General features: G+C 42.8%; 1 protein-coding gene across 7 annotated transcripts in view; it reads right to left on the reverse strand.

Moving 5' to 3' along the window:
• Positions 1-26,434, reverse strand: part of TRPM3 (transient receptor potential cation channel subfamily M member 3) — a 974,199-nt gene that overhangs the window by 13,208 nt on the left and 934,557 nt on the right. For all 7 annotated transcript variants that reach the window (XM_088837934.1, XM_088837932.1, XM_088837936.1 and 4 more), the window contains 3 exons: positions 5,099-5,249; positions 4,779-4,978; positions 2,670-2,802 (listed from right to left, as the gene is read on the reverse strand). In XM_088837934.1, the coding sequence (XP_088694060.1) occupies positions 2,670-2,802; positions 4,779-4,978; positions 5,099-5,249 (484 nt within the window). The remainder of the gene's footprint in view (positions 1-2,669; positions 2,803-4,778; positions 4,979-5,098; positions 5,250-26,434) is intronic.

The following is a 26,434-nucleotide window of genomic DNA, read 5'->3' on the forward strand; positions in this document are numbered from 1 at the left end:
CATCACCAACTCCCGGAGTTCACTTAAACTCATGTCAATCAATTAGCTCACTATATTCTGGAACTGTAATGCTTTAGATACATCATGGTCAATGCTATATAAAAATGGCAAAGACAAGGGCTTTTCAGAATCAGTTCCTCCAAGGTGTTAATAATCTCCTGAGTATTGTATTGGGTCCTTCCTATACATACTATTTGGTGACAAAAATATAATTTAATAATGATCCATTTAAATAGACAATTATAGAAGTACATTTTTATTTCTAAAGAGATTCATGTGAATAGAACCTGAATAAATTAACTGTATTTTAAAGGTAGAAGCAAGGGGAGAAACAGAGCAAAGAACCAGCTCTTAAGTTTTCTGATTTCACATCTCTGTATTGAGGTTATCTAATATGAGGAGAAAATTATAAAATATATAGTATAAAATGTGCATAGTTAACTTATGTAAATTTAACATATGTATTCAAATGTGAGTTTATGCATACTTATCTATCATCTCTCTACCCATCTATCTATTCACCTAGCCAGCCAGCTAGCTCATGTAAAACAGGACAGCTGATTTCACCTGCCATTCCACTTAGAAAGGACATGTCCTGAGAATGTGTGAAATAGGCAATATGGATCCCCTCCTCCCTCAGTTGATCTCTGTTCCCCGATGCACCTCATGGTGTGTCTGTTGTACTGAGTATAATTCTAGTGTTTAAAGACATTATTTTAGGTACATTTACAGATGCAAAGCAAAACTACTATCATCACCACCAAAAGCAGAACTTCAAATAAACACAGACAGAAGTTACAGAAGCAGAATGAGGCCTGGGCTTAGATTCACTTCTCTGGCACCTGGGCTTAGCTGTGAACTCCCTCTGGCCCTCTGGGCCCCATTACTCCAGAAGGTCAGCTAACACCTAGGTCACAGGGAGGGCTGCCCTGCACTCTGTCCTGATTTCTGGGAATTGTTCCTCTTGGTCACCTTCCTGAAGGCTGGGGCTCGGTAACTACCCAGCGAGGAAGAGGGCCTTGGGGAAGAAGTCTCCCAGAAGCATCTGTAGATGTGGGGTGAGAGCCTCAGGTGGAGGTGCTCCAGTTCCTCTATGTGTCCATTCAAAGGCACTTTGTGACAGGTCACAGTTTACATGCCCTGGTGTCTGCACTTCTCACGCTAGTTCCCCAGAGAGACAAAGACTTCTTTGCATCTTAACACTCCGCCCCCTTCCTTTCTTTCCTCCCCAGGTCTGCGGTTTTCAGAATCCAAAAAGCTATTGCAAAGGGTCCTGGACACACGCTTTGCAAATATGCCTGAGTAATGGACAATGTGTCCACATGGCACAATTTTATGGGAACTACATGGCTAATATGTCCATTAATAACTTTTTCAAGTCCTTAGCATGAGAGAGGTCTTCAGATTTGCAGCTCCTTCCTGTTTGCTAGAAAATTTCTTCACATCATAGCATCATAAAATGTTTTAGTTTGCAATGATAGATGTGTATAAAATCTGTGCATGGCTTTAAATTTTATTAATATTGGCTAGTACCTATGGATACAATCACTAAATGGCATGTATGTATATAACCACTTATCTAGACTGCATTCCTTAAATAAATAATGGGCCAGGGATAGAAAAATGCTATTTGTGTCATTTCTGCAGAGCCATTAGAGAAAACATATGAAGTGGCTAAGCAGACAAAATGACATTTCATGAAAACTAGATGTGACTGACACAAATCTTAAGTCTAAGTCATATATCAACTGATGTCATCAATGTATCATCCTTTTCCCCACTATTTATAAGTAACTTCTGCCATCTTTATATTGCAAGTGCTTAAAATTTAAAGTTACACTAATGTTTTTTAATACTTGGGGTGTTCTTCAGAAAAGCAGTGCCCCAAATGCTAGAATATGCCAGCTTGGAATGAAGTTTGTATTAGACTACAGCAAAATGAGGAAAATCAGAAAAATGTAAATTTATTTGCATAAAGTTAGATTTATTAAATTTAAAGTATTCTCTTCTCTTTGAGTTTTTTTTCTTACAGCCCTCTGGTCTATAAACCTATTTGGTCAGTGAGATCTAAACGTGTATAATAAGTAAGTAGAAAAAAATCTGCTTTTATTTCTTTGCTTTTACCTTGTTCTATAAGAATAAAAAAAACCCAAAATAATTGGAAAAAACACCCTCAACAGTTATTCTAATTCACAAGTCTCTTGCTGTTGTTTATTCAGAAGGCACTGAGCACCCATATAAGCCAGGCACTAGGACCATCTTGACCTTTGGAGAAGATGCTCAGTGATCTACGTGAAACACAAACATGATGAGAGCCTTGAGTTGGGCTGGGCCTCTCTTGGTTTGTGTCTAGGTCTGAACTTTCCAATTTCTGGTCTGAGCCAACAACTCTTGCCCTGTCCTGGACTCAACAATCTCCAGTGTCCAAGAAGGCGACTTCTACTGCCTGCTGGAGATATCTAGGACTTACAAGTCTGGGATTTTAATCTATAGACACTTCAGACAATGTTCTGTTCTCTCATAAGCTCAATGATTTCTTGTACAATAAAAATAAGCCAAAAAGTGGGGGGCAGGTTTCTGTTTTCTTTGTGGTCCTGCAAACAAAATCAATTGATAAAGCATGCCATGGTATAAAACATCCCCAGGAGACATGTGCCCAGAGAACACACCTTTCTGAAGTCACTCGTATCCTCTCATCATTGGACGAGTTGAATCGATCATCCTTTTCTCTGAAATATTCCTCTATGCACTGCTCTTCAAAATCATGTACTTTCTTGAGCTCATCATCAGTTATGAAGAGCTCTGTGGAAAAGATGAGAGATATGAGGCAGAGAAGTAAAAGCAATGAACCTGATTTGTGGGCCTAATGACATTCCTAACTCAAATCAGGTTAGGGAATGGTGCCTCGATTCTTCACTGAGACTCAAACTAAATCCAAACCTGGTCAGGTGACTTGTGTCATTGTCCTCTTTCTGGGCGTTAGATTCATTATGGACCTCTGAGTCTCACCTAAATATACCTGGCTTACTGCAGAGACTGGTTAGAATAATATATGTTGTAAGGATAACAATGTAGCTAAATAAAGGAAAGGGAAGCTATGCATAAAAAGGTTTATTAAAAACTCCTGGGCTGAGGAGTGTGGCAGACACACATGGTTCATTTGCCTTACTAAAAGCCCTTTGTAACCCAATTTCCCCTCCCTCTTCCAACTATTGAGCCTGGAAAGCCAAATATTCCTAGTATTCCTTGAAGTTAGCAGCAACCGAGAAAAACAGTTTGGCTTAAGGTAAAAAAAAAAAAATCTGCTGCAGAAAAGGGTTGACATTTCAATCCCCGTCCCACCTCCACTGTCTTTTTCTTTCAAAGGTATTGGAAAGAGACTTTGGTTTCCTGATAAACTACAGGTATGTGGTTGATTCTTTCTACCTTTTTTCATCTTCATACTTCTTTATGCCTTGAACATGAACATGTGATGACTGGAAGTACAGCAGCTATTTTGCTACTGTGAGACAAGACAGTGTGACAGGGAATAGCTGAGTCTAAAAATAGGCTTGGGGTCTTTGACTTTAGTGAGTCATTATTGAGCTCTGGGCTATTTACCTTTTCACTTTTTGTTATGTGAGTAGAGTAAAACCTTACATATTTGTGTTATTGTCCATCTGGTGTTCTGTTTATAGCAGGTAAACAAATTAGTAACTGATACAGTGGTAGAAAGAGCCCAGCGGAAATCGGAACCTTTTCTCCCCTGAGCTTTCTACTTGCCTAAACGGGTATTTCAAACGGAAACAGTGAATTTTGGAATTCTTAACCCCTCTCCAATTTTCCAATTTTAATGTCTCAAAAGAGGTAAGGCATTGCTATGTCAAAGAAGTTGTTAAAAGCTTCAGACTTAAAGAAACAGTTGATTATTAACTGGCTTTGGTTTCAAACTTTAGTTGCACTAGAAATCACCTGGAGGTAATTCTTGGGCCATAATCCTAAAGGCTCTGATTCAGTAGATTTAGTGTAGGTGGTCTATTTGACACTCTTTGAGAAACCACAGGATGTTGCTTGTATGGGGCTGGATCTCACTGTTCTTAACAGTGGGTATGCCCAGGGGACATTTAGGAACTTGCAGGAGCTGTTAGTATTCAATGAGTGGAGGCTGGATGTTCTAAATCTTCTGCAATGTGTGGAACAATTCTATATAATAAAGAATTATTCCCCCAATTGAACCTCCTTTTAGAAATACTGGGCTAGAAGGTGGTTGGTGGAAAAGTCTTTTTTATCTTTGGATTATGGAAAAAACTATTGGTTTCCTCATGAAGTCAAATAGGAACAACTCCTAAGGCTTGGGAAATGTTAAAGACCTAAAAACATGATAGATCCAAAAACAATCATAGAAAGTCAGACTTAGTCACCAACAACTCTGCATGTCAGGATGCTTAAATTATATATACAGTAGCATTGGGAGCATATTAACGTGGTTGATATATCTTGTGGTCAGATGTCTGGCAAGTAAGAAGGTTAGAACTTATGAAGGTGCTAAGACAGCCCTGCTGGAGCCTGGTTTTATCTCACTAAGACAGTGGAGAGGTTAAGAATGCTCAATTGCAGCCTCTCCTATCTTCTTTCCAGCACCATTTTTCATCGAGCATACCCTCCTATGCCTCCCAAGTCTTCAGAGCTGTGGGCAGGAAGCAGGAGGAACCAGGTGCCCAGTGGTCCTGCATGATCGCTTATAGAAGCAGTGGGGATTCCTGCTCTGTAGTTGCCGGGGGTTGTCACTCAAAGCTTACTCAGGCCATAGTCCCTTTCATCTGGGTCACTCTCGTGTTTCCTCCATCGGCAACACAGGTGCTGGAATATCATGGTCATGTGGCTGAATATGATCAGAGGTGGAGGCAGAACGGGCCTTTCATGGAAAGTCATGATGAGCTGATACCTCTGGAACTTCCACACTTGATTGGATATTGACTTTACCTCAAAAAATGTATTGCTGAAAAAGAGACCAGAGACAATCAAGTGAGAAACACCCTTGCTTTCCGCAGCATCACGCTCCCCTCCTGCCTCAGTCTCCCTACTCCATTCCAAGGGTTCTGAAGAAAGACCCTCTTACTTAAAGACAGCGATGAGGAGGTTGACCAGCAGGATGTTTGCCACTAGGAGGTAGCAGGCCATGATGGCCGGCACGATCCAGGCTCCTGTCTTGCAGGGAGGCAGTTGGATTATTTTACCATCCTCTCGAGTCTCATTCTGTCCACAGGGAGCTGGAGGAAGCAACATAGGCAAGATGTGAGAAATTGTGTGGCTCTGGGATTAAAATCATAGACTGATTTGAATGAGAGGGTTTTTTTTTTTCTTTTTTTTAGATGAAGGAAAAATACAGCCATCTTAAAACAAACAGTAAAGAATTCCAGAAAAGCCTAAATAAACAAACAAATGCTTCATGAATATCCCTAGGGATGCCACTGCAGAGGGAGGTCAGTTCTGCCAGTCTCCTGAGTTTGTCATCTGAAAGAGGTGGGTGGAGCCCCCTGCTGGCTGGCTGAGTCCCTCGGGCACCGGGTCTCCCCAGGAAACCTGGTGAGGGCTTTCCAGAAGCTCAGGAGAGGCAGAGTCTCATCGCCCCATCATGTTACTTTCAGAATGTGCTGTGGGGGTCAGAAGCCGACAGCTGTAAGAGCAGCAGCATCGAGAGACTATCGATTGGGAATTAGCACCAGGGCAGCTGTTAATTGCTGCAAGAAACAACCGAGGGGCTCTGAGTTAATGATTTGCTGTCTCAGTGTGGAAGGAACAAACAGGGCAGCACCTTGGGAAGTATTTAGGAGGAGTGTCATTCAGTGCTCCTGATGGATGGCATTTCACGGGGAGGACAACGAGGGGCAATGGGCTGGGACCCTGGAGCCTGTAGCCACCTGCTTTTTTTCCAGCAGCATTTCCATTCCAAAAATGTGCTTCTCGGGGCACAGGGAACAAAACCCAACTGCACTGAATAAACGAGCAAGTAGAGAAAAAGAAAAAATCTGGAGGTGGGGGTGAGGAGGAAAGTGATGTGTGGGACTTGGGTGAGCGTGAGTAATGTGCTAATGAGGCCTGCTTGGAGTTTCCGGGTGAATCCAGGGGAAAACAAATCCTTGACAAAGCTCCTCAGTGCTGCACAGACAACACAGCCCAGGAAGTGAGGTGGTGCTGATGGCTGTGAGTGCCCAGGGGTAAGTGAGGTGGCCCTCCTGTTCCAGCTGTCTTATGCCCGCTTTAGCACAGGGTCCTCTTGCATCTATTTGTAAAAGAGGAGTGGGGCATGAAGCAGTCACAGCAGGTGATATAGGCAGCTTCTGAAGATCTGCTGAGAAAGTGTGCAAAGTTGACCGAGAATCTTGGCTGGAGGACCTGGAGGATGGCAAGGGAAGTCCATTTCCTTCTCAGGAGTTAAGGTGGCTAGGCTCTGTGCTCTGCAGCTGTTCTCAGCCCTGACAGCACTAGGGATCTTTAAAAACTGCCAATGCCCAGCTCCACCCCAGATAATTGAATCAGAATCTTTGAAGGTGGTCCTGGCATCGATATTTCTTTCAAAGATTTCCCAAGTAATTCTCAGGTGCCACTAACGAGAGTCTACTAAATTAAAATTAGGCTGGAAAAATTATGTGATTTTTTATATGCTCTCAGGTTCAAAATATATCTTCTCAACTTATGAGGGTTTTAATAATCAGGTCACCAAGACTCTGTTTTAATGGCCAGGAAAAGATGGCCAAAGTGCTTCCTTTGGATGTGCCTGCAAGAGGATCACGTGTGGATGGAATCAGGTGTTCTCAAAGAGCACCAAAAACACCAATCTTTTTTGTTGCTGGCAGTTGCGTCACTACTGACCCAAGACAGCTCAGTAAGGGGTCCTGATCATTTTCTCCTCTGGAATGAAAACCCAATGATAGAGGCCCTCACTGGCTCCAGGATGAAGCCCAGACTCCGAGGGTAGTTGGCCTGGTGCCATCTCTTGCCATTTTCTACCTCTCCCTCTGAGCACAAACTAGACAAGTTTAGCACAAACTAAACAAGTTTTTGCAGTTCCGAGAAATGTCATGCTCTCTCTTACTTCCTGATTTTGAGGCATGCTTCCAAAAAGCCCCTCTGACACCTTGCTCCTACACCCATGCTTCACCTGGGTGAATCCTAGTCATTCAGTGCTCACTTAGCCAAAAGCTAACTTTCTGCTCCTTTTCAACCAGGACTGGGATAGGTACTGAAAAAGACCCTCTACTTGACCAAACTCGACTCAGGCTCTTCTGTGGCCTCAATTTGTGCACTTCCACATTTGTCTCTGCATTTGTCCAATTTTAACAAGAATTCTGCTAAGTACATTTAGCCAGAATCCCCATCCTCAGCATCTGATCACCAGCAACATTTGATCACATTCCTCATCCCCCACTGTCCTCCATCTGAAGTGTGATCACCCTGGCCTGTCTTCAGTAAAAATACATTAGGTCAGGGAAGCCAGAACCCCCTTACTCCTGATGTTTCCTCTTAGTAATCTTCCACCCACTGACCCACACCCTGCTCCTGGCTATAAACTTCCCTTTTATTTTTCACTCAGAGTCAAACCCAGTGTCTCTCTTCTAGTACAGAATTTCATTGCAGTAGCCCCCTTGAACAAAGTCTTCCTTTACCAAATGTCATGAATACTTTTTTCTTTAGTAATTCTGTCTTCCTTGTAATCCCAGAGCTCCCTTTGTTTGCCCCTTTGGCAGGAGTGGGGTGGGGGTGGCGGTGGAGGGGGCTTCTCAGTACTGTATCACTGTTGCCAGTTTACTGGTCTTTGTGTCCAACATAAGATTCCCAGTGGGAACATATCTCTTCATGGTTTCCCATCACCCAGCTCAGTGTATACACACAGCACATTCACACACATCCACATGTGAAAACTGTTTGTTTGTGACTAAAGGAGATCACTAAACACAGTTTGGTTGCTGAGCACTAACATCCGCCACAGCTCTGCAAGCCTACTCATCTTGGACAGTTCTAGCTCTAAGCAGTTGCTGAAACCTTTTTCCTTAGGTCGTTTCCAGAAATCCTACCCATGGCCTGGCAAGAAAGCTTCTCATGCTCAACCAGATGCCTGGGTCTCTGATACCCACTTGGATGTAGGCCTCATGGACTAGCTCACTTTGCTTTTCTCTCCTCAGCAAAGCTTAGGATCCCTACCCATCCTACCCGCTTCCTCCCGGCTTAACCATTTTTGGGGCTGTCAGACCTGTGCTACCCTTTTCTTTGGCTTCTGCTCAGATCTCTGTGTGGAAGCCAACAAAGAGCAGCAGAAAGAACTGCTTGGGGTAATGCACATAGTTTTTACAAGTGTGATCCCTATCTCCATTTAATGTCATTCTGCGATTTCTCTTTACATTCTGGGAGAATGTAAAATAAATTTGTGAGGGGGCAGGACTCATTCATCTTTTGACCTCATATTTATTTATTCATTTTTGGCCATACAACATGCGGGATCTTAGTTCTTCAACCAGGGATCAAACCTGCATGCCTTGCATTGGAAGCTTGGAGTTTTAACTATTGGGCTGCCAGGGAAGTCCCACTGACCCCATATTTAGTGAAGATGCAGATACTTCCTCCACTAGAGAAAAAAACTTTCTTTTAGCCTAGAGGAAAAAAACCAGTGAGAACAGTAGGTGCTTCCTAGTTTCGGGTGGCCTATGCACATTTCCATGAGTCTTCAGATAGGGTCATTAACATGTCTCTGGATCTCTGCTTGGTTTCCCTACTAGTTACAAAATTGGACCAACTCATTATCTTTAGATAAGATTTGCTTTGCTTTGATGCCATCATAATTGGCTCTGGGAACTCTCTGACAATCCTGTGAGTATTGATTTATTCCACCTTCTCCCAATTTTTTTCCATCCTGCCTTTATAGAATGGTAGTATTACTTCCGGAGAAGGCAATGGCAGGCCACTCCAGTACTCTTGCCTAGAAAATCCCATGGATGGAGGAGCCTGGTAGGCTGCAGTCCGTGGGGTCGCTACGAGTCAGACATGACCGAGTGACTTCACTTTCACACATTGGAGAAGGAAATGGCAACCCACTCCAGTGTTCTTGCCTGGAGAATCCCAGGGACGGGGAGCCTGGTGGGCTTCCGTCTATGGGGTCACACAGAGTCGGACACGACTGAAGTGACTTAGCAGCAGCAGCAGCAGTATTACTTCAGTGGTTAGAAACATGGCATTTTAATTCAGCAGGTCTGGGTTCGAATCCTGATTCCACCATTTTCAAATGATGCTATGTTACCTTACTCCATGAACTTCAGTCTTCTCATCTGTAAAAGGATAGTAGTATATATGGGGGAGATCATCAAGATCTTTAAATGAGAGAGTGTTGGAGAGCACTTATCTCAGTATCCAGCACACAGCACTTTTAAACACCAACAGTGATTAACCTTAGTTGGTGTCATCATTGGTTATTTTTGTAATTAATAGACTTGAAGCTTCTCAAGGTTAGGGACTATGTATTAATGCTCTTTATTTTGCAATCACTAGGCATAGCACTTATTCTACAAATATTTGTTGAGTGGTTATAACATGCTGCGTACAGGAGATGCTGGGGGTTAAAGAGACAGTCCCTGTTGCTAAGGAACTCACAGTTCAGTAGGCGGCACAGAAAGGGAACAGACATCACATTTATTGGGTGATATGAGCACTGCTGGGGGCTCTGAAGAAGCCATAGCTCCTCTAGCCTGAGTGACACCAAGCAGGCTGGTAGTCAGGATCTTCCTTAAGGACCATCATCTAGATTCTACAACAAGAAGTGCAGTATAAATGAATTAGATGATCCTTCTGACAGTGATAATGATAATAAAGATGAATCAGTAAGAAATAGTCTTCATTTGGTAAAATCAGCAAAGAGGCAGTGAACATTATATGCAGCAGTTAATGCCAAACGTTGCTTTGTAATGGCTCCTAGCCATGTCCTTGCTCAGAGCATTTATCTGTACTAGAAGGTGCTATGACTCAAACTTACAGATGTCTACCACGGATGAAGATGAATGGGGTGTCTTAAGGCAGGACAAGCAGCAGATTTTAGGACAGAGAATAAGTTATCTGGACTGTAAAATGGTCCCAGTCAGTATCTGGGGTTCATATTCCCAGGGAAACACTCCAGGGCACATAAACCCAAGATGGCACATAAACCCAAGATGGCACACGGGTGGATGTTTGGGAATATGTAGGCTGGTAGCACCTCCTCCTTCCTTGCTTTGGAACCTGACAGGAGTGGATTTTCTCCCAACCCTTTTGCAAGAAGTAAACGTGTACTCACTGCCACTTTCACACCAAATGACAAGTTGTCCCCTTCCTCTTTGTTGGTGACAGTCAGTGCAGAGTGCCTCTAGTGCAGCAGTCCCCAACCTTTTTGGCACCAGGGACTGGTTTTTTTTTTTTTTTTTAATTTATTTATTTATTTTTTTTTTATAATTTTTTTTTTCTTTACAGTTAAAAGTATTTTTATTAAAAAAGCACAAATGCAAAGAAATGAACAGAGGAAAATTTATGCATCGAACCTGGACTGGTCACTTATGATAATATACATGCTACAATTCCATTCTCCCCAATCATTCCACCTTCACCCTCTCCCACAGAGTCCCAAAGACTGTTCTAAATGCCTATGTCTCTTTTGCAGTCTCTTATACAGGGTTCATGGAAGACAATTTTCCCATGGACTGGGGTAGGGGATGGTTTTTGGATGATTCAAGCACATTACATCTATTGTGCACTTTATTTCCATTATTATTACATCAGCTCCACCTCAGATCAACAGGCATTAGATCCTTGAGGCTGGGGACCATTGCTCTAGAGGATGTTTGATGGTTCCACCTGCCTAGTAAACATTTCCCCTTCCTCTGGTAATGGCATCCTGGTTTCTGTTTGTGGAACTGTCCCTCCCCTACTCACAGTCCAGAAGTTTGGGTGAAATGAGCTGCAGTTCCATCTCGAGGAGATTCATCCATGTATTTTATCCCCTGATGGCAGTGATTGGTTCAAGGATGGATATGTGATCCTAGCCTGACCAATAAGAACCAATGAACATAAGGCTTGAGACTTTTGCTGGGACTCATATTAAAGAGAAGTTCTCTTTTTACATTGCAATATAAGTCTACCAAGTGAAGAGGGCCTGCCCAGGAGTGACTCCATCACAGAGAAGAGAAACAGATTCCCAATTCAGTCATGCCTAAAACCAGAATTCTTCAGTTATATGAACCATAAAATTCCTTTTTTCCTTAAGTCAGTTTGAATTGGTTTTCTATCACTTGCAGTGAGTCCTGGCTAATAAAATCACACTTGCTTCCCTGTCCCCTGTCCACAATAATTAAAGATGTTGACATTTTGTGTATGCCACACCTGGGAGGCTGCATTGGAGCCTTGGAGTAGCATGAAGAGACTGGAAGGGGCAACCGGGAATATGAAATCTGACCTGACATCAAGGTTGAATCACAATTTTGGGGTTTTAGGAACCAGAGGTTCTGTTGCTCTTTTTCTTTAGCAAGTATAGAAAGCATGAGAGGTCTACACTGGTCAAAGCTCAATTGTCCAACTGGGGCCTCTGGTTCAAACTAACGGTACTTTACTTATTATCAAGTCAGTAGGGTAAACACACTTGCGAAACTTTGGCCAAAACTTCCAGTCACTCCCAAAGTGAATAAAACCCTGTTCTAGAAGCTGATCATAGACAGATTAGGCCACAGAAGGCCTAGGGTGAGGGTACAGATACAGAGTGGGGCACCTACATCTATGCAATTATGGCCAAATTAGAAGGGATGAAACATCTGAGAATTCAGATTCTCTGTGTTCATCTATGTGGGTCACACTGGCATATCACAAGGCAGAAGGCTGAAAGTGCATTGATAAGTAGAAGTGAAATGGATGATTGGACTTCAGAACGAGAGGTTGTGTAGTCATAACCAACCAGATTATGCAGGCGAGAGTAAGAAGGTCCTCCTTTTTCTGTACGTGTTCTGGAGTGGCTGGAATGTCTTTTTTTTTTTTAAATCATAGATAATTTTTATAACAGCCAATATTAAAGTCAACAGTATTCCTCACTAGAATGAAAGCCATGGGGAAAAGTGCTTTTGTCTGTTTAGTTCACTACAGCAGCCGTAACATTGCCTGGCATATAGAAGATGATCAATAAATATTTGCCAAAAGAATGTGGGCAGGAATATCACACACTGTACATTTAACCTCCAGTGTCAGGCATTTCTGTAAGGGTTATAGGTGATCAATTTCACTGGGTCAGTATCTGTTTTCCTATTTACTTCAAGACCTTAAGTGCCACCATGACCTGCTAATATGAGATGTTTCCTATTAAGAGCAAAAAGCTGAAAGCGGGGAAAAACATAGATGTTTGGTTATTTGTTTTTGGTATTAACTTGCCAAGGGTCATGCCTGACATGGGTAAAGTCTATAGCAAATCTCCCTTCTGAATGCTATTGTATAAATGTCATGGCACACCAGCCATAACACCCCACCTTAAACTCACGGCAGACATTGCTAATCATCATGATACTCTTCTGTCAGGTGGAAGCCTTGGGATCCTTAAGACAAAACTCCCAAAACCACAACCAATCAACTGACTCTGACACAAGGAACGGAACCTTCCTCATAGTTCCTTAAAAAATCAGAAAATGAGGTCTTGGTAAAAGATAATTTCCATGCCTCTTTTCAGGATCCTCCTTATGCCCACATGGCTTGGCCTTTGCCCAAACTATGCTACCAGTTGCCCAGGAACACAAAAGGGTCAAATTAGACATCCTGCTATTCTCAGACCCTGACATTTTTGATGAAAGGCCACCTACATACATCCTGGGCTCCTTGACACTGATTGCCATCCATTTTAAAAGTTGTCTTGGTTGGATGGTTCGGTAGGAACTGCTGATCTTAGTTCATTATTTGGGATCATCAAAAGTGAAGGATAGTAGAGATTTGGAATAAACACCTGTGGAAAGTACAGCATGTGCTGGCCTCTGTGCTGGGCGCTTCACATCAGCCATTATACTTAAGCTTCCTGGCAAGTCCATAACAAATGTATTACCCTTCCAGCTGTGGAAACATGCACTGACCAGTGAAATGCCTTACCCAAGATCACACAGCTAATAAGAGATAATGCCAGAACCATTCATTTATTCATCCAAAAAAATAATCAGTTCCTCCTCCGAGCCAGTGGGAATTGGTTCTGGAGATGCAATCATGAATGAAACAGAAATGGGTCCTCCTCCTCTTTGACCCCAAAACCTGTATGTATTCCTTGCTATCTCAAATGGCCTTTCCAACGTAATAATGCTGCTGCTGCTGCTAAGTCACTTCAGTCGTGTCCGACTCTGTTGACCCCACCAGGCTCCCCCGTCCCTGGGATTCTCCAGGCAAGAACACTGGAGTGGGTTGCCATTGCCTTCTCCAATGCATTTAAGTGAAAAGTGAAAGTGAAGTCGCTCAGTCGTGTCCGACCCCCAGCGACCCCATGGACTGCAGCCCACCAGGCTCCTCCATCCATGGGATTTTTCAGGCAAGAGTACTGGAGTGGCTTGCCATTGCCTTCTCCGGTAATAATGCTAGTGACCACCTATCACAAGCTTCAAGGAAAGGTCCTGTGCTATAAGCTTTAATTACATATAATATTCTAACACGATCGATTTTCCTGCCCCATTTAAAGGTGAAGGAGTGAGGCTCAGAAACCTTTAGTACCTCTGTCAGTATTTCAAAGACAGTAAGAACAGGGTCAGGATGTCCATGAAAACTTGCTCAACTATAAAGTCTCTTACCTCTGCCTCTGGAGAAAGAGCCAACATGGGGTTGAGAGTAATCTCAATTGTGAACAAATGTAAAGGCAAACTGATAGACATCTGAATGTTTCTTGCTTTCATTAACACAAATAATAGTCCAAGCTGTTCAGATCAGGTAACACATGTATGGAACACTAAAATTCAAAGTGTGAAAAAAGGTCTGATTCATATAATAGGTATCAGGTGCTGGTATCCTTGTTTCAAAGATGGACACTTGCTCTTTTGATTTTACTCTGTAAGGCACGGGGGAAAGAAGCATTTATTTACTTAATACATACATCATTTTGATTTCAAAAAGCATGAGAAATTCAAAATGAAACACCAGTATCTGATAAAATGAACATCATGCTTAAAAATATGAAGAAGGAGAATATTTCAAGAAGACAATCTCTTTCATACATGGCTGAAGAAATGCCTCAATCGGTTCAGTTTAGTCACTCAGTCGTGTCCAACTCTTTCTGACCCCATGAATCACAGCACGCCAGGCCTCCATGTCCATCGCACCTCCCGGAGTCTATCCAAACTCATATCCATTGAGTCGGTGATGCCATCCAACCATCTCATCCTCTGTTGTTCCCTTCTCCGCCTGCCCTTATCTTTCCCAGAACCGGGGTCTTTTCAAATGAGTCAGTTCTTCACATCAGGTGGCCAAAGTATTGGAGTTTCAGCTTCAACATCAGTCCTTCCAATGAACACCCAGGACTGATCTCCTTTAGGATAGACCGGTTGAACCTCCTTGCAGTCCAAGGGACTCTCAAGAGTCTTCTTCAACACCACAGTTCAAAAGCATCAATTCTTCAGTGCTCAGCTTTCTTTATAGTCCAACTCTCACATCCATACATGACCACTGGAAAAACCATTGCCTTGACTAGATGGACCTTTGCTGGCAAAGTAATGTCTCTGCTTTTTAATATGCTGTCTAGGTTGGTCATAACTTTCCTTCCAAGGAGTAAGCGTCTTTTAATTTCATGGCTGCAATCACCATCTGCAGTGATTTTGGAGCCCAAAGAAATAATGTCTGATACTGTTTCCACTGTTCCCCCATCTATTTCCCATGAAGTGATGGGACTGGATGCCATGATCTTAGCTTTCTGAATGTTGAGCTTTAAGTCAACTCTTTCACTCTCCTCTTTCACTTTCATCAAGAGGCCTTTTAGTTCTTCTTCACTTTCTGCCATAAAGGTGGTGTCATCTGCATATCTGAGGTTATTGATATTTCTCCCAGCTATCTTGATTCCAGCTTGTGCTTCTTCCAGCCCAGCGTTTCTCATGATGTACTCTGCATATAAGTTAAATAAGCAAGGTGACAATATACAGCCTTGACATACTCCTTTTCTTATTTGGAACCAGTCTGTTATTCCATGTCCAGTTCTAACTGTTGCTTCCTGACCCGCACATAGATTTCTTAAGAGGCAGGTCAGGTGGTCTGGTATTCCCATCTCTTTCAGAATTTTCCACAGTTTATGGTGATCCTCACAGTCAAAGGCTTTGGCATAGTCAATAAAGCAGAAATAGATGTTTTTCTGGAACTCTCTTGCTTTTTTGATGATCCAGCGGATGTTGGCAATTTGATCTCTGGTTCCTCTGCCTTTTCTAAAACCATCTTGAACATCTGGAAGTTCATGGTTCATGTATTACTGAAGCCTGGCTTGGAGAATTTTGAGTATTACTTTACTAGTGTGTGAGATGAGTGCAATTGTGCAGTAGTTTGAGCATTCTTTGGCATTGCCTTTCTTTGGGATTGTAATGAAAACTTTTTTCATTACAGACATTATTTCATTCAGACATTATTTCTTTGGGCTCCAAAATCACTGCAGATGGTGATTGCAGCCATGAAATTAAAAGACGCTTACTCCTTGGAAGGAAAGTTATGACTAACCTAGATAGCATATTAAAAAGCAGAGACATTACTTTTCCAGTCCTGTGGCCACTGCTGAGTTTTCCAAATTTGCTGACATATTGAGTGCAGGACTTTCACAACATCATCTTTTAGGATTTGAAACAGCTCAATTGGAATTCCATCACCTCCACTAGCTTTGTTCATACTGATGCTTTCTAAGGCCCACTTGACTTCACATTCCAGGATGTCTGGCTCTAGGTGAGTGATCACACCATTGTGATTATCTGGGTCATGAAGATCTTTTTTGTACAGTTCTTCTGTGTATACTTGCCACCTCTTCTTAATATCTTCTGCTTCTGTTAGGTCCATATAATTTGTGTCCTTTATTGAGTCCACCTTTGCATGAAATTTTCCCTTGGTATCTCTAATTTTCTTGAAGAGATCTCTAGTCTTTCCCATTCTATTATTTTTCTCTATTTCTTTGCACTGATCACTGAGGGAGGCTTTCTTATCTCTCCTTGCTATTCTTTGGAACTCTACATTCAAATGGGTTTATCTTTCCTTTTTTCCTTTGCTTTATCACTTCTCTTCTTTTCACAGCTATTTGTAAGGCCTCCTCAGACAGCCATTTTGCCTTTTTGCTTTATCAGTTCAGTTCAGTTCAGTCGCTCAGTCGTGTCTGACTCTTTGTGACTCCATGAATCACAGCACACCAGGCCTCCCTGTCCATCACCAACTCCCGGAGTTCACTCAGACTCATGTCCATCGAGTCGGTGATGCCATCCAGCCATCTCATTCTCTGTTGTCCCTGTCTCCTCCCACCCCCAATCCTTCCCAGCATCAGAGTCTTTTCCAGTGAGTCAACTCTTCACATGAGGTGGCCAAAGTATTGGAGTTTCAGCTTTAGCATCAGTCCTTCCAATGAACACCCAGGATGGATTTCCTTTAGGATGGACTGGTTAGATCTCCTTGCAGTCCAAGGGACTCTCAATAGTCCTCTCCAGCACCACAGTTCAAAAGCATCAATTCTTCGGCAATCAGCTTTCTTCACAGTCCAACTCTCACATCCTTATTCCAAATCATAGGCAATGGAATAAAGAGCTTAGTTTAGTGTATGACTACATTTATCCTTTTTTTTTTTAAAGAAAGGATTTTCAACTAAAATTCCATCTTGGAAAGATAAGGAGACAAAGAGGATTTCTCCACCTTATTTTGAAAATCCATAGTTTGACATGGAGGATTTAGAATGCCATTAGTACAGCTCCTATGGCTAACTCCAAGGAATTAAGACTTACATAGCCCTGCTTTTTTGGCCTTTTTTTCTGACACAATGCTTTTCTGGGCAAGAGAACTAGAGATGCCTCCTATTGTATAGCTATATCTATTTAGAAGGGCTTCCCTGATAGCTCAGTTGGTAAAGAACCCACCTGCAATGCAGGAGAAGTGAAGTGAAGTGAAATCGCTCAATCGTGTCCAACTCTTTTCGACCCCATGGACTGTATGTAGCCTACCAGGCTTCTCCATACATGGGATTTTCCAGGCAAGGGTACTGGAGTGGGTTGCCATTTCCTTCTCCAGGGGATCTTCCCGACTCAGGAATCAAACCTGGGTCTCCTGCATTGCAGACAGAAGCTTTACCATCTGAGCCACCAAGGAAGTCCCTGGTTCAATTCCTGGGTTGGGAAGATCCGCTGGAGAAGGGATAGGCTACCCACTCCAGTATTCTTGGGCTTCCCTTGTGGCTCAGTTGGTAAAGAATTTGCCTGTAAAGAGGGAGATCTGGGTTCGATCCCGGGGTTGGGAAGGTCCCCTGGAGAAGGGAAAGGCTATCCACTCCAGTATTCTGGCTTAAAGAATTCCGTGGACGGTCTAGAAGGTTCCTGATCCAAGAGTCCTAGATAGCAGTAAATCCAGGCAGAATTCTTCTTTATGGAAGAAAGGGGGTCTTTCTGTTTCTTTCAATAGGCTACAGCCAATGTCCTCTAGAAAAGGAGACCAGGAAAAGAAGATATAATTGAAAACCAGGCAACCTCCAACTTTGTAGAGTTGAAAGCACTACCCATCAGCTCAGTGTTTTATTTCTTTTGTGGTTCATTTCTTTTCCCTTCCCCTAGCCTAAATGTTAGGCAAGTTGGTAGTGACACTGTACAAAGGCAACCATGAGAAGAGCATAAGAGGAGACCTGGGCTCCTTCATCTGTGAATGCAGGGACTTGGACTATTGACATCCCCCCTCTAGTATGATGTCCACACAACTCAGAAAGTCCAAGATGACTGTAGGATACAGGAACAGGGCATTAAGTAGTGCTGAACTGGACAGTGAGAAAGTCATGATCTTCTCAAGCCTCTCTATATCTTCCAGACTCCATCAGAGAGAATGCATCAGTTTGAGGATAATATTTCTTTAACGCTTCCTTCACATTTGCTAAGCTTTCTTTTTAGTAAAGACTGGGCAGGCTGAAGGCCCAAGCAGCTGGACAGAATTTCATAATAATGTGGTGTTTTCATTCTGTTTATTTTATGGTCATTTTCTATTACATCAAATCACACTGAGTTTTCAACTTATGGCCACGATATAAATTTTTAAAAATAAATTAATTTAGGTTTTGAAATTGAGTTAACTTAATTCAAAATATTACAGAGTGGACAGATGTTACAAAATAGTGAATGGTTTATGGGACTAACTAAAGGTTGGGAAATGCTGGATGATTTCTAAGCCCCATCTAGTCCAGACATTTTATTACTTTATGAATCTAAGAAAAGGAACAGAAGACCAGAATAAGTCCCAGACTGGATTATCTATCTCAGGAGTTAACTTATAAAAGGCCACTTACAAAAGCTGTATTCTTTTCATTCCTATCAGAAAAGCAAACAAATAACTAGGCCCCATTGCATGAATATAGAACCCAGACAGCACCAGGAGGGAAAAGAAGTCACTGATGACAGAGCCTCTAAATCGAGAGGGTTAGGGTTACACACGCTCAGCTTTCAGCTATTCAGGAAGCACAATGAAATTAATAAGCTTTTGTTTTTTAATCCAGTGAATTAGAAAGCAAGATGGTGTAAATCTAGGTAGGTTGTGTGTGGATTATAGGCAGGGGAGGGGGGAGGTGGGGAACATCCAGTGCCCTCCATTATCTTGGTTCTGTGTTCTAGCTATTTTTAAATTTATTCTTTACTTTAGAGACACCTATCATTTACTTGCTGTTATTTAAGAAGGATTCAAAATTCATTATTTGTGGTCAGGAATTACTGTCAAAAGATCCTGTACAAAACTTGCTGGGAAAGGATGTGTATCTGGACTTGCTGTCGCACATGTCAGTGAGTCTGCTGTCATGACGCAGCAAATTGATTGCATTAATAGCTCCAATTTCTCTCCCTCTGTATCCAACCTCCCTTGCCATGTGATTTGATAGTTTTATTTCTCTGACTAAACAGGCAAGTTCTATTTCCTTGCCCCTTGGTTCCTTGCCCCCGAGTTTAGACATGTGAGTTTCTTTGGCCACGGGGATGTTAGCAAATGTGACGCACATAGAACGTGAAAACACCCTTGAGTGTTTTTGTTTCCATTCTTCCACTTCAGCCATCACCACGAGGAACACGCCTGGGCCAGTTTGCTGGAGGATAAAACACAGGGCCCTCTGGTCCTAGTTACTGCTGTTGTTTGAGCTGAGGTTGTTTTGGATCAGCTGCCAGCCAGCTGACCCCTTGGCACATTCCCAAGCCTAGTCAAGACAGAAGAACCATCCAGGCAACCCACAGGCTACCGAGCTCAATAAATGCCTACAGCTTTACACCACCGCCTTCTGGAGTGGTTTGTCCTACAGCATTATCAATAGATAATATCAACATCTGTTGTCAATAGATAATGTCAAAGATGCCTGATATACACGTTCCACGCCCCTGGCCCTGCTCATGGCTAGAAGAGGTAGCCCTAGGTCTCTCAGGTTGACAAAGCCTTTTCCTAATTTCTTCACCCTCCTCCCTTAATTCAGGCCACATCCCATCATTGCCCAGGGAACAGGTCCCACCATCATCCAAGGAGCAAGGAGCCAATTCACTGAATGACCAATGGCTAATCAGACTTGGTTTTTAGAAATTAAACTGAACAGGGAGATCAGCTGGGTGCTCTGTGATGACCTAGAGGGCTGGGATGCGGGGTGAGGTGGGAGGGAGACTCAAGAGGGAAGGTATATATGTATACATATAGGTGATTCACGTTGTTGTACAGCAGAAACTAACACAGCATTGTAAAGCAGTTATTCTCCAATTAAAAATAAATTAAAAAATTAAACTGAGGTGCAGAGACTTTAGTTAGAAGATGGCAGGGACTTAATTAACTGGAGATCATACAGTCAGACCAAGTTGAGTCACTTAAAAGTAAAGCAAGCTATCTGAGAAGAAAGGGTAAGAAAGAGAGGAAGGAAAGAGAAGCAAGAGCCAGAGAGGAAGAGAGATGATTGATTGAGTGAGCCTGGAAATAAGTAGAGAGAAAAGCAGTCGAGTGGTCCTGTCTTCAGATTCTGGCTTCCCAAAACCACTTCCAGCTTCATTTCCAGTCAGCTTACGTCACACTTTGTTTCCTGTCTTTGAATGTTCTTGAGGTTTTCTCTTAGACACTTACAGTCAATCTTTATTTAATCTAGTTTGAGCAGGTTTTCTTTTCTTGCAAGCAACATTTCTCTAGTTGAGGACACAGAGACAAACCCCTCAGAGAGGAACAGCTTCTCAGGCTGGTAGTTTCATTGGAGCAGGCCCAGATCCAGTGTGCTGGGAGCTCATGGTAATTAGGGAGGAGCCCAGGAGAGAGCGAGGAAGGGGCTCAGGGAGGGGTTGGAAGGATGGAAATAAAAAGCACTTAAGCTTCAGTTTTACTGAGGGCTCATCTCACTCTCTTGGATATCTGCCTAAGCAAAATAGGATTAGACAAGCTTCTTTCTTCAAAATGAAACCAAAACCATTCAGAGAAAAAAGTCAAATATATGATTTACTCTCCCAGAATTTGTGCTATGTCCACCTCCACTGTAACTCTTGACTGTGACATTCTCATCCCGATTCCTCATGCTTCAAGGACACCCTGTCCAGAGCTTTGAGGGCAGAAACAGGTGTCCTTTCCAGCCCACGTGCAGGGAGTGTGACTCCCTCCTCGTTACCTTGACTGCGGAAGGTTCCCCCGATGGGTCCATTCCACCGATCCACCATGCCTCACAGTAAGGAATATACTTCTTATTCTTTAAAGAAGGACTGCATAATTTTTCAGAACCCCACACGTCTGTCCTACTGGCCATATGAAGAGGGAAGAGCCAGGGCCTTCTTCCAGAGGGAATGTCTCATGAAAAGAAACCAGCAACCTGACATCAGGGCTCTTTGGGCTGAGAAGGACTGGTCACCAATCTTTCAGACCAGGCTTTGCTATCTCTGTGTATTTCATCAGGAATACTAGGTTGGACCAGCCCCACAGAAATGATCCATGGCTCCTGCTGACTCCCATCAGATTGCACCCCCAGAGTTACAGGACATTAAGGGAAACAATCAATGTGGCCCGTAACATTTAGGAATGCATTTGCAAGCAAACACAAGCTCCTGCTGACATTATTTACAAATTCCCTGGGAAGTGACAGATAACAGAGGAAATCCATTTGTACTCAGACCTCATGCTCCTGGCTCTGTCTGAGGATGGGCCTGTCCTCCCTGTACTACCCTCTGGATCCTAGATTCTGCTCTCCCCCTTTTTACTTGAAGGCCCCTCTGCCGGCTTGTCTGTTTACTGCCATTAATAAAATGTGAGCATCTCACACTTCAACTCCTGCTCCTCAAACAAAGACTCTGGATCATAGTTCGTGTTCTACTTAAACCTCAACTGCTATGGGTGGGCTCAGATGCCAGTGCCCATCACTTGCTGTCATGTGACTAGGAGTCCAACTGAGGCAGAATAGAAACATTATCATTATTATAACAAGAGTTGGATGACAGCACACCCTTGTATAGTGGGCTAACGACTTTTTTCTTTCCCAGAGCAACACTGGCACACATCAGTGAAAACAAACACTTTTATCTTGAAAAGTTTACCTGTTAAAAATAAGAAACGTGGTTGTTGATCAAGTGGAGAAGCAGGAGGGGGCATAGAAAGGAGCAAGATGGGAAAGGCACTTTGCTCTGAATTGTGGTTTGAATATTTTCAATAATATCCTTGTATGTTTCCTGTTTTAGAATCTATCCATAAGTGACCCATCTTATTTAAGCATTCTTTGAAGTTACTAGACATAAGCTACTAATCTCAGTGAGCTCAGGTGGAGTCCCAGGTCTGATATTTGCCATCTATACACTATCGAGTAACTCAATGATTAATAAAATGTCTGAGCGTGATAAAATCATACTATTAATAGAAATAATATTAATAATGATGATGGTACATGCCTAGATCCCCTTATCATTCATTCCACAAGTATTTATGAACCCCAGTGAACGAAGCATCAAAGATCCCTGCCCTTCTTCAGCCTGCACTGGGAGAGGTGGTAGGTGGGCAGAAAATAAACAATAGCATCATAAGTAAGTGAGCTAAGTGGCGTTGTAGAGGGGATAAATGCTGTAGAAGTAAGGCAGGGCAAGAAGGATCATGACAGCATGTGGGTGCCTGGAATGGCAAAGAGAAAGTGAAATGGGAACAGACTCCAGTCTTGGATGAGGGAGTTGGCTAAGAAACAGTCTGGGGAGAGGGTGTTTGAAGCAGCAGGCAGGGTTAAGGCAAAGGCCCTGGGCCAGAAGCACTCCTGCTGTGTTCTAAGAACCAGGACTGAGTCTGATGATGTAATACAGAGTGGAGCAGAGAATAAAGAAGAACGCTAATGGGTGGAGGGAGGATGAATGTCATATTTTGGGTCTATGGAAGGATCTCCCAGGATCCAATCAATTCATGATAAGGCATTGCTATTTATTGTCAATTCTTATTGGCTTTACTAAAGCAACTGAGTAATTCCCCCTCATCTATTCTGGCTACTGCCTGACAGTTTTTTCATTTATTCAGTAAGCCCTTTCTTCATTACTTTTGTTTTTCCCAATAGACCCTCAAAGCCCTTAAATGAGAACTTTCTAAGTGGTGCTAGTGGTAAAGAACCTGACTGCCAGTGCAGGAGACATAAGAGACAGAGGTTTGATCCCTGGGTTGGGAAGATCTCACGGAGAAGGGCATGGCAGCCCACTCCAGTATTCTTGCCTAGAGAATCCCATGGACAGAGGAGCCTGGTGAGCTACAGTCCATAGGGTTTCAAAGAGTCGGAAACAACTAAATTCTTAGCATGCATGCCCTTAAATGAAATAGGGGCCAACCCTCTGTCCCAGGTGGCGGACTGAAGGGAACTAAACCCTGGTCCTTCACAGTCTGCAGTGGTAGCTCTCAGACTCCCTCTGTGTCCACCACCATAAAGAGACGGGGGCTAATGAGAACAGGTGCCCGGGCTCACTCTGACTTTCGATCCTAACCACGTCAACAGTCATTCTGCCTTTATTGGCCAAACAAGCAGCCTGCTGAGGGAAAGCTGATTTGAGCAAAATCAACTTTTATAGATAGAAGACCTCACAGTATGTGTCTTGGGAGAGGGAACAAGATTCTTATTATAATGACTACAGAACACAATCCAAGCTTTTCTCATTGCTGCTTAAACCCCTCAGTGGTGGCTCTTAGTGCAAACTATTTGCTGTACCTGCTGTGTCAATGAGGGGGAAGGCAATGGCAAGCCACTCCAGTACTCTTGCCTAGAAAATCCCATGGATGGAGGAGGCTGGTAGGCTGCAGTCCGTGGGGTCGCTAAGGGTTGGACACGACTGAGTGATTTCACTTTCACTTTTCACTTTCACACATTGGAGAAGGAAATGGCAACCCACTCCAGTGTTCTTGCCTGGAGAATCCCAGGGACGGGGGAGCCTGGTGGGCTTCCATCTATGGGGTCACACACAGAGTCGGACATGACTGAAGTGACTTAGCAGCAGCAGCTGTGTCAATGAACAATAAGCTTAGGGACAGGCAAAGACCCTCTGTTTCTTAAGTATATTAACCTTTCCTGGGGCAGGAAACCTAACCAAAAGCTGTAGTCACAGTTAGTCTGAAAAACTTCTAGACAGTTTTATTCAAAAGTGTGTCTATCTATCACAATGCATATGCAAAGCAAGGTGGGTTTAAATACTCATTTCTTTTCTTCATGAAAATAGGAAGGTTGCTACCTCTTTTTAAATGAAATGGTTTATATAAAATCTATATTTATCTCCTGTATCTAGACAAAACCCCACACACACCAAAGATGCTGCTTTTTTCTACAAGTGATCAACTGAGTTGACGATGTTGATTCAAGTATTTGAAAATTAGATGGCTTCACTTTGTTGTCACACAAAGTACAAGCTAATGACATGTGAAAAACACATGATATTTTTTTAAAGCCCTTCCCGATTTTCCTAAGCTTACGCTTCATGCAGTATCTCAGAGGAGGCATTTCCTTTGGCCAAGTTAATCTGAATAGTCCTGTAGGAAAATCTGAAAACTAAACCACAAAGCAATATAAAATGGTGAGTTTCTGAGTCCTACATAGAAAGGAAACAGGTTGGGCTTTTTCTACTGTATCTCTTGCCTAATTGTGAAACAAAGGATGCTCTCTGCATTCTGGTGGACCAGCTTGTGGGTTGCAGACTTGGGAAGTTTGTAACTGAATGCTCTTTCTTTCTCTGTATCTTATACAACTATTTCGTAGAAAGAGAATGGTTAATGTGCAGACTCTGGGGGGTTTGCTCAATGATAAGCATATATGTGTGCACACCCCCCCCACCCCCACCTGGAGGGAGAGTGGAGAGAAGAGGAAGGAAAGCTAAAGAAAGTTGTGGGGTAAAATCCAGCTTGACTGCTAAGTTAGTTAACAAGATACAAAGGAACAGTCTCCTATATGTATTTAATGTACCACCTGCTGCTGCTGCTGCTGTCACTTCAGTCGTGTCCGACTCTGTGTGACCCCATAGACGGAAGCCCACCAGGCTCCCCCGTCCCTGGGATTCTCCAGGCAAAAACACTGGAGTGGGTTGCCATTTCCTTCTCCAGTGTGTGAAAGTGGAAAGTGAAAAGTGAAAGTGAAGTCGCTCAGTCGTGTCCGACCCTTAGCGACCCCACGGACTGCAGCCTACCAGGCTCCTCCATCCATGGGATTTTCTAGGCAAGAGTACTGGAGTGGCTTGCCATTGCCTTCTCCGAATGTACCACCTAGTTCCAACCAAATCCCAGTGTAAGATGCAATTCTACTTAAGACTATATAAAACCAACGTCCAGTGGACTGAGTGAGATCATTGTTCCTTGGGGCCACAATAGGACATGTCTACTGGAGCCGACATAAGGCAGCTGGCCAGGTTTTTCACTATAGCTTTTCAAAGAACAGGTTGATGTGGGTCTGATGAAACAAGTCTCAAACTCAAGTATTAATAAAACAAGCATTTTTATGGCAGACAACTGTGGTTACAAATGCCCTAGAGATGGGTGTATCAGATTCTATGTCAGATACCTTCGTATATATTAACTCACTTATTATTAAGATTATGGAGGCTGATTATAAGACAAAATGGTGGAAACTCTGAAAGAAACATTTTAGAACTTCCCACCCATTCATTTATTTTTTAAAAAAATTTCATTTGAAAACCAGTTCAGAAAATACTTGCTATATTTCAGGCATTATTCTGCACGTTTTATAATTTTCAGCTCATAAAAATATGAAAAAAAGAATAAAGTGGTGTTTTAGCTCAAACAGCCATAAAACAAAATACCATAAACTGGGTGGTTTAAATAACAGACACTTCTCACAATTCCGAAGGTGTGTAAGTCCAAGATCAAATAGCCAGCTCATCTGGTTCCCCAGTGACAGCCTGGCTTCAAATGGCTACCTTCTCACTGTGTCCTTGGAAGGGAATACCAGACCACCTGACCTGCCTCTTGAGAAACCTGTATGCAGGTCAGGAAGCAACAGTTAGAACTGGACATGGAACAACAGACTGATTCCAAATAGGAAAAGGAGTACGTCAAGGTTGTATACTGTCACCCTGCTTATTTAACTTCTATGCAGAGTACATCATGAAGAACGCTGGGCTGGAAGAAGCACAAGCTGGAATCAAGATTGCCGGGAGAAATATCAATAACCTCAGATATGCAGATGACACCACCCTTATGGCAGAAAGTGAAGAGGAACTCAAAAGCCTCTTGATGAAAGTCAAAGAGGAGAGTGAAAAAGTTAGCTTGAAGCTCAACATTCAGAAAACGAAGATCATGGCATCTGGTGCCATCACTTCTTGGGAAATAGATGGGGAAACAGTGGAAACCGTGTCAGACTTTATTTTTTTGGGCTCCAAAATCACTGCAGATGCTGACTGCAGCCATGAAATTAAAAGACGCTTACTCCCTGGAAGGAAAGTTATGACCAGCCTAGATAGCATATTAAAAAGCAGAGACATTACTTTGCCAACCAAGGTCCGTCTAGTCAAGGCTATGGTTTTTCCCGTGGTCATGTATGGATGTGAGAGTTGGACTGTGAAGGAAGCTGATCGCCGAAGAATTGATGCTTTTGAACTGTGGTGCTGGAGAAGACTCTTGAGAGTCCCTTGGACTGCAAGGAGATCCAACCAGTCCATTCTAGAGGAGATCAATCCTGGGTGTTCATTGGAAGGACTTATGCTAAAGCTGAAACTCCAATACTTTAGCCACCTCATGCGATGAGTTGACTCACTGGAAAAGACTCTGATGCTGGGAGCGATTGGGGGTA

Source organism: Moschus berezovskii, chromosome 7, assembly GCF_049115385.1.
Source record: "Moschus berezovskii isolate FMDL1 chromosome 7, NW_MosBer_1.0, whole genome shotgun sequence".
NCBI lineage: Eukaryota > Metazoa > Chordata > Mammalia > Artiodactyla > Moschidae > Moschus > Moschus berezovskii.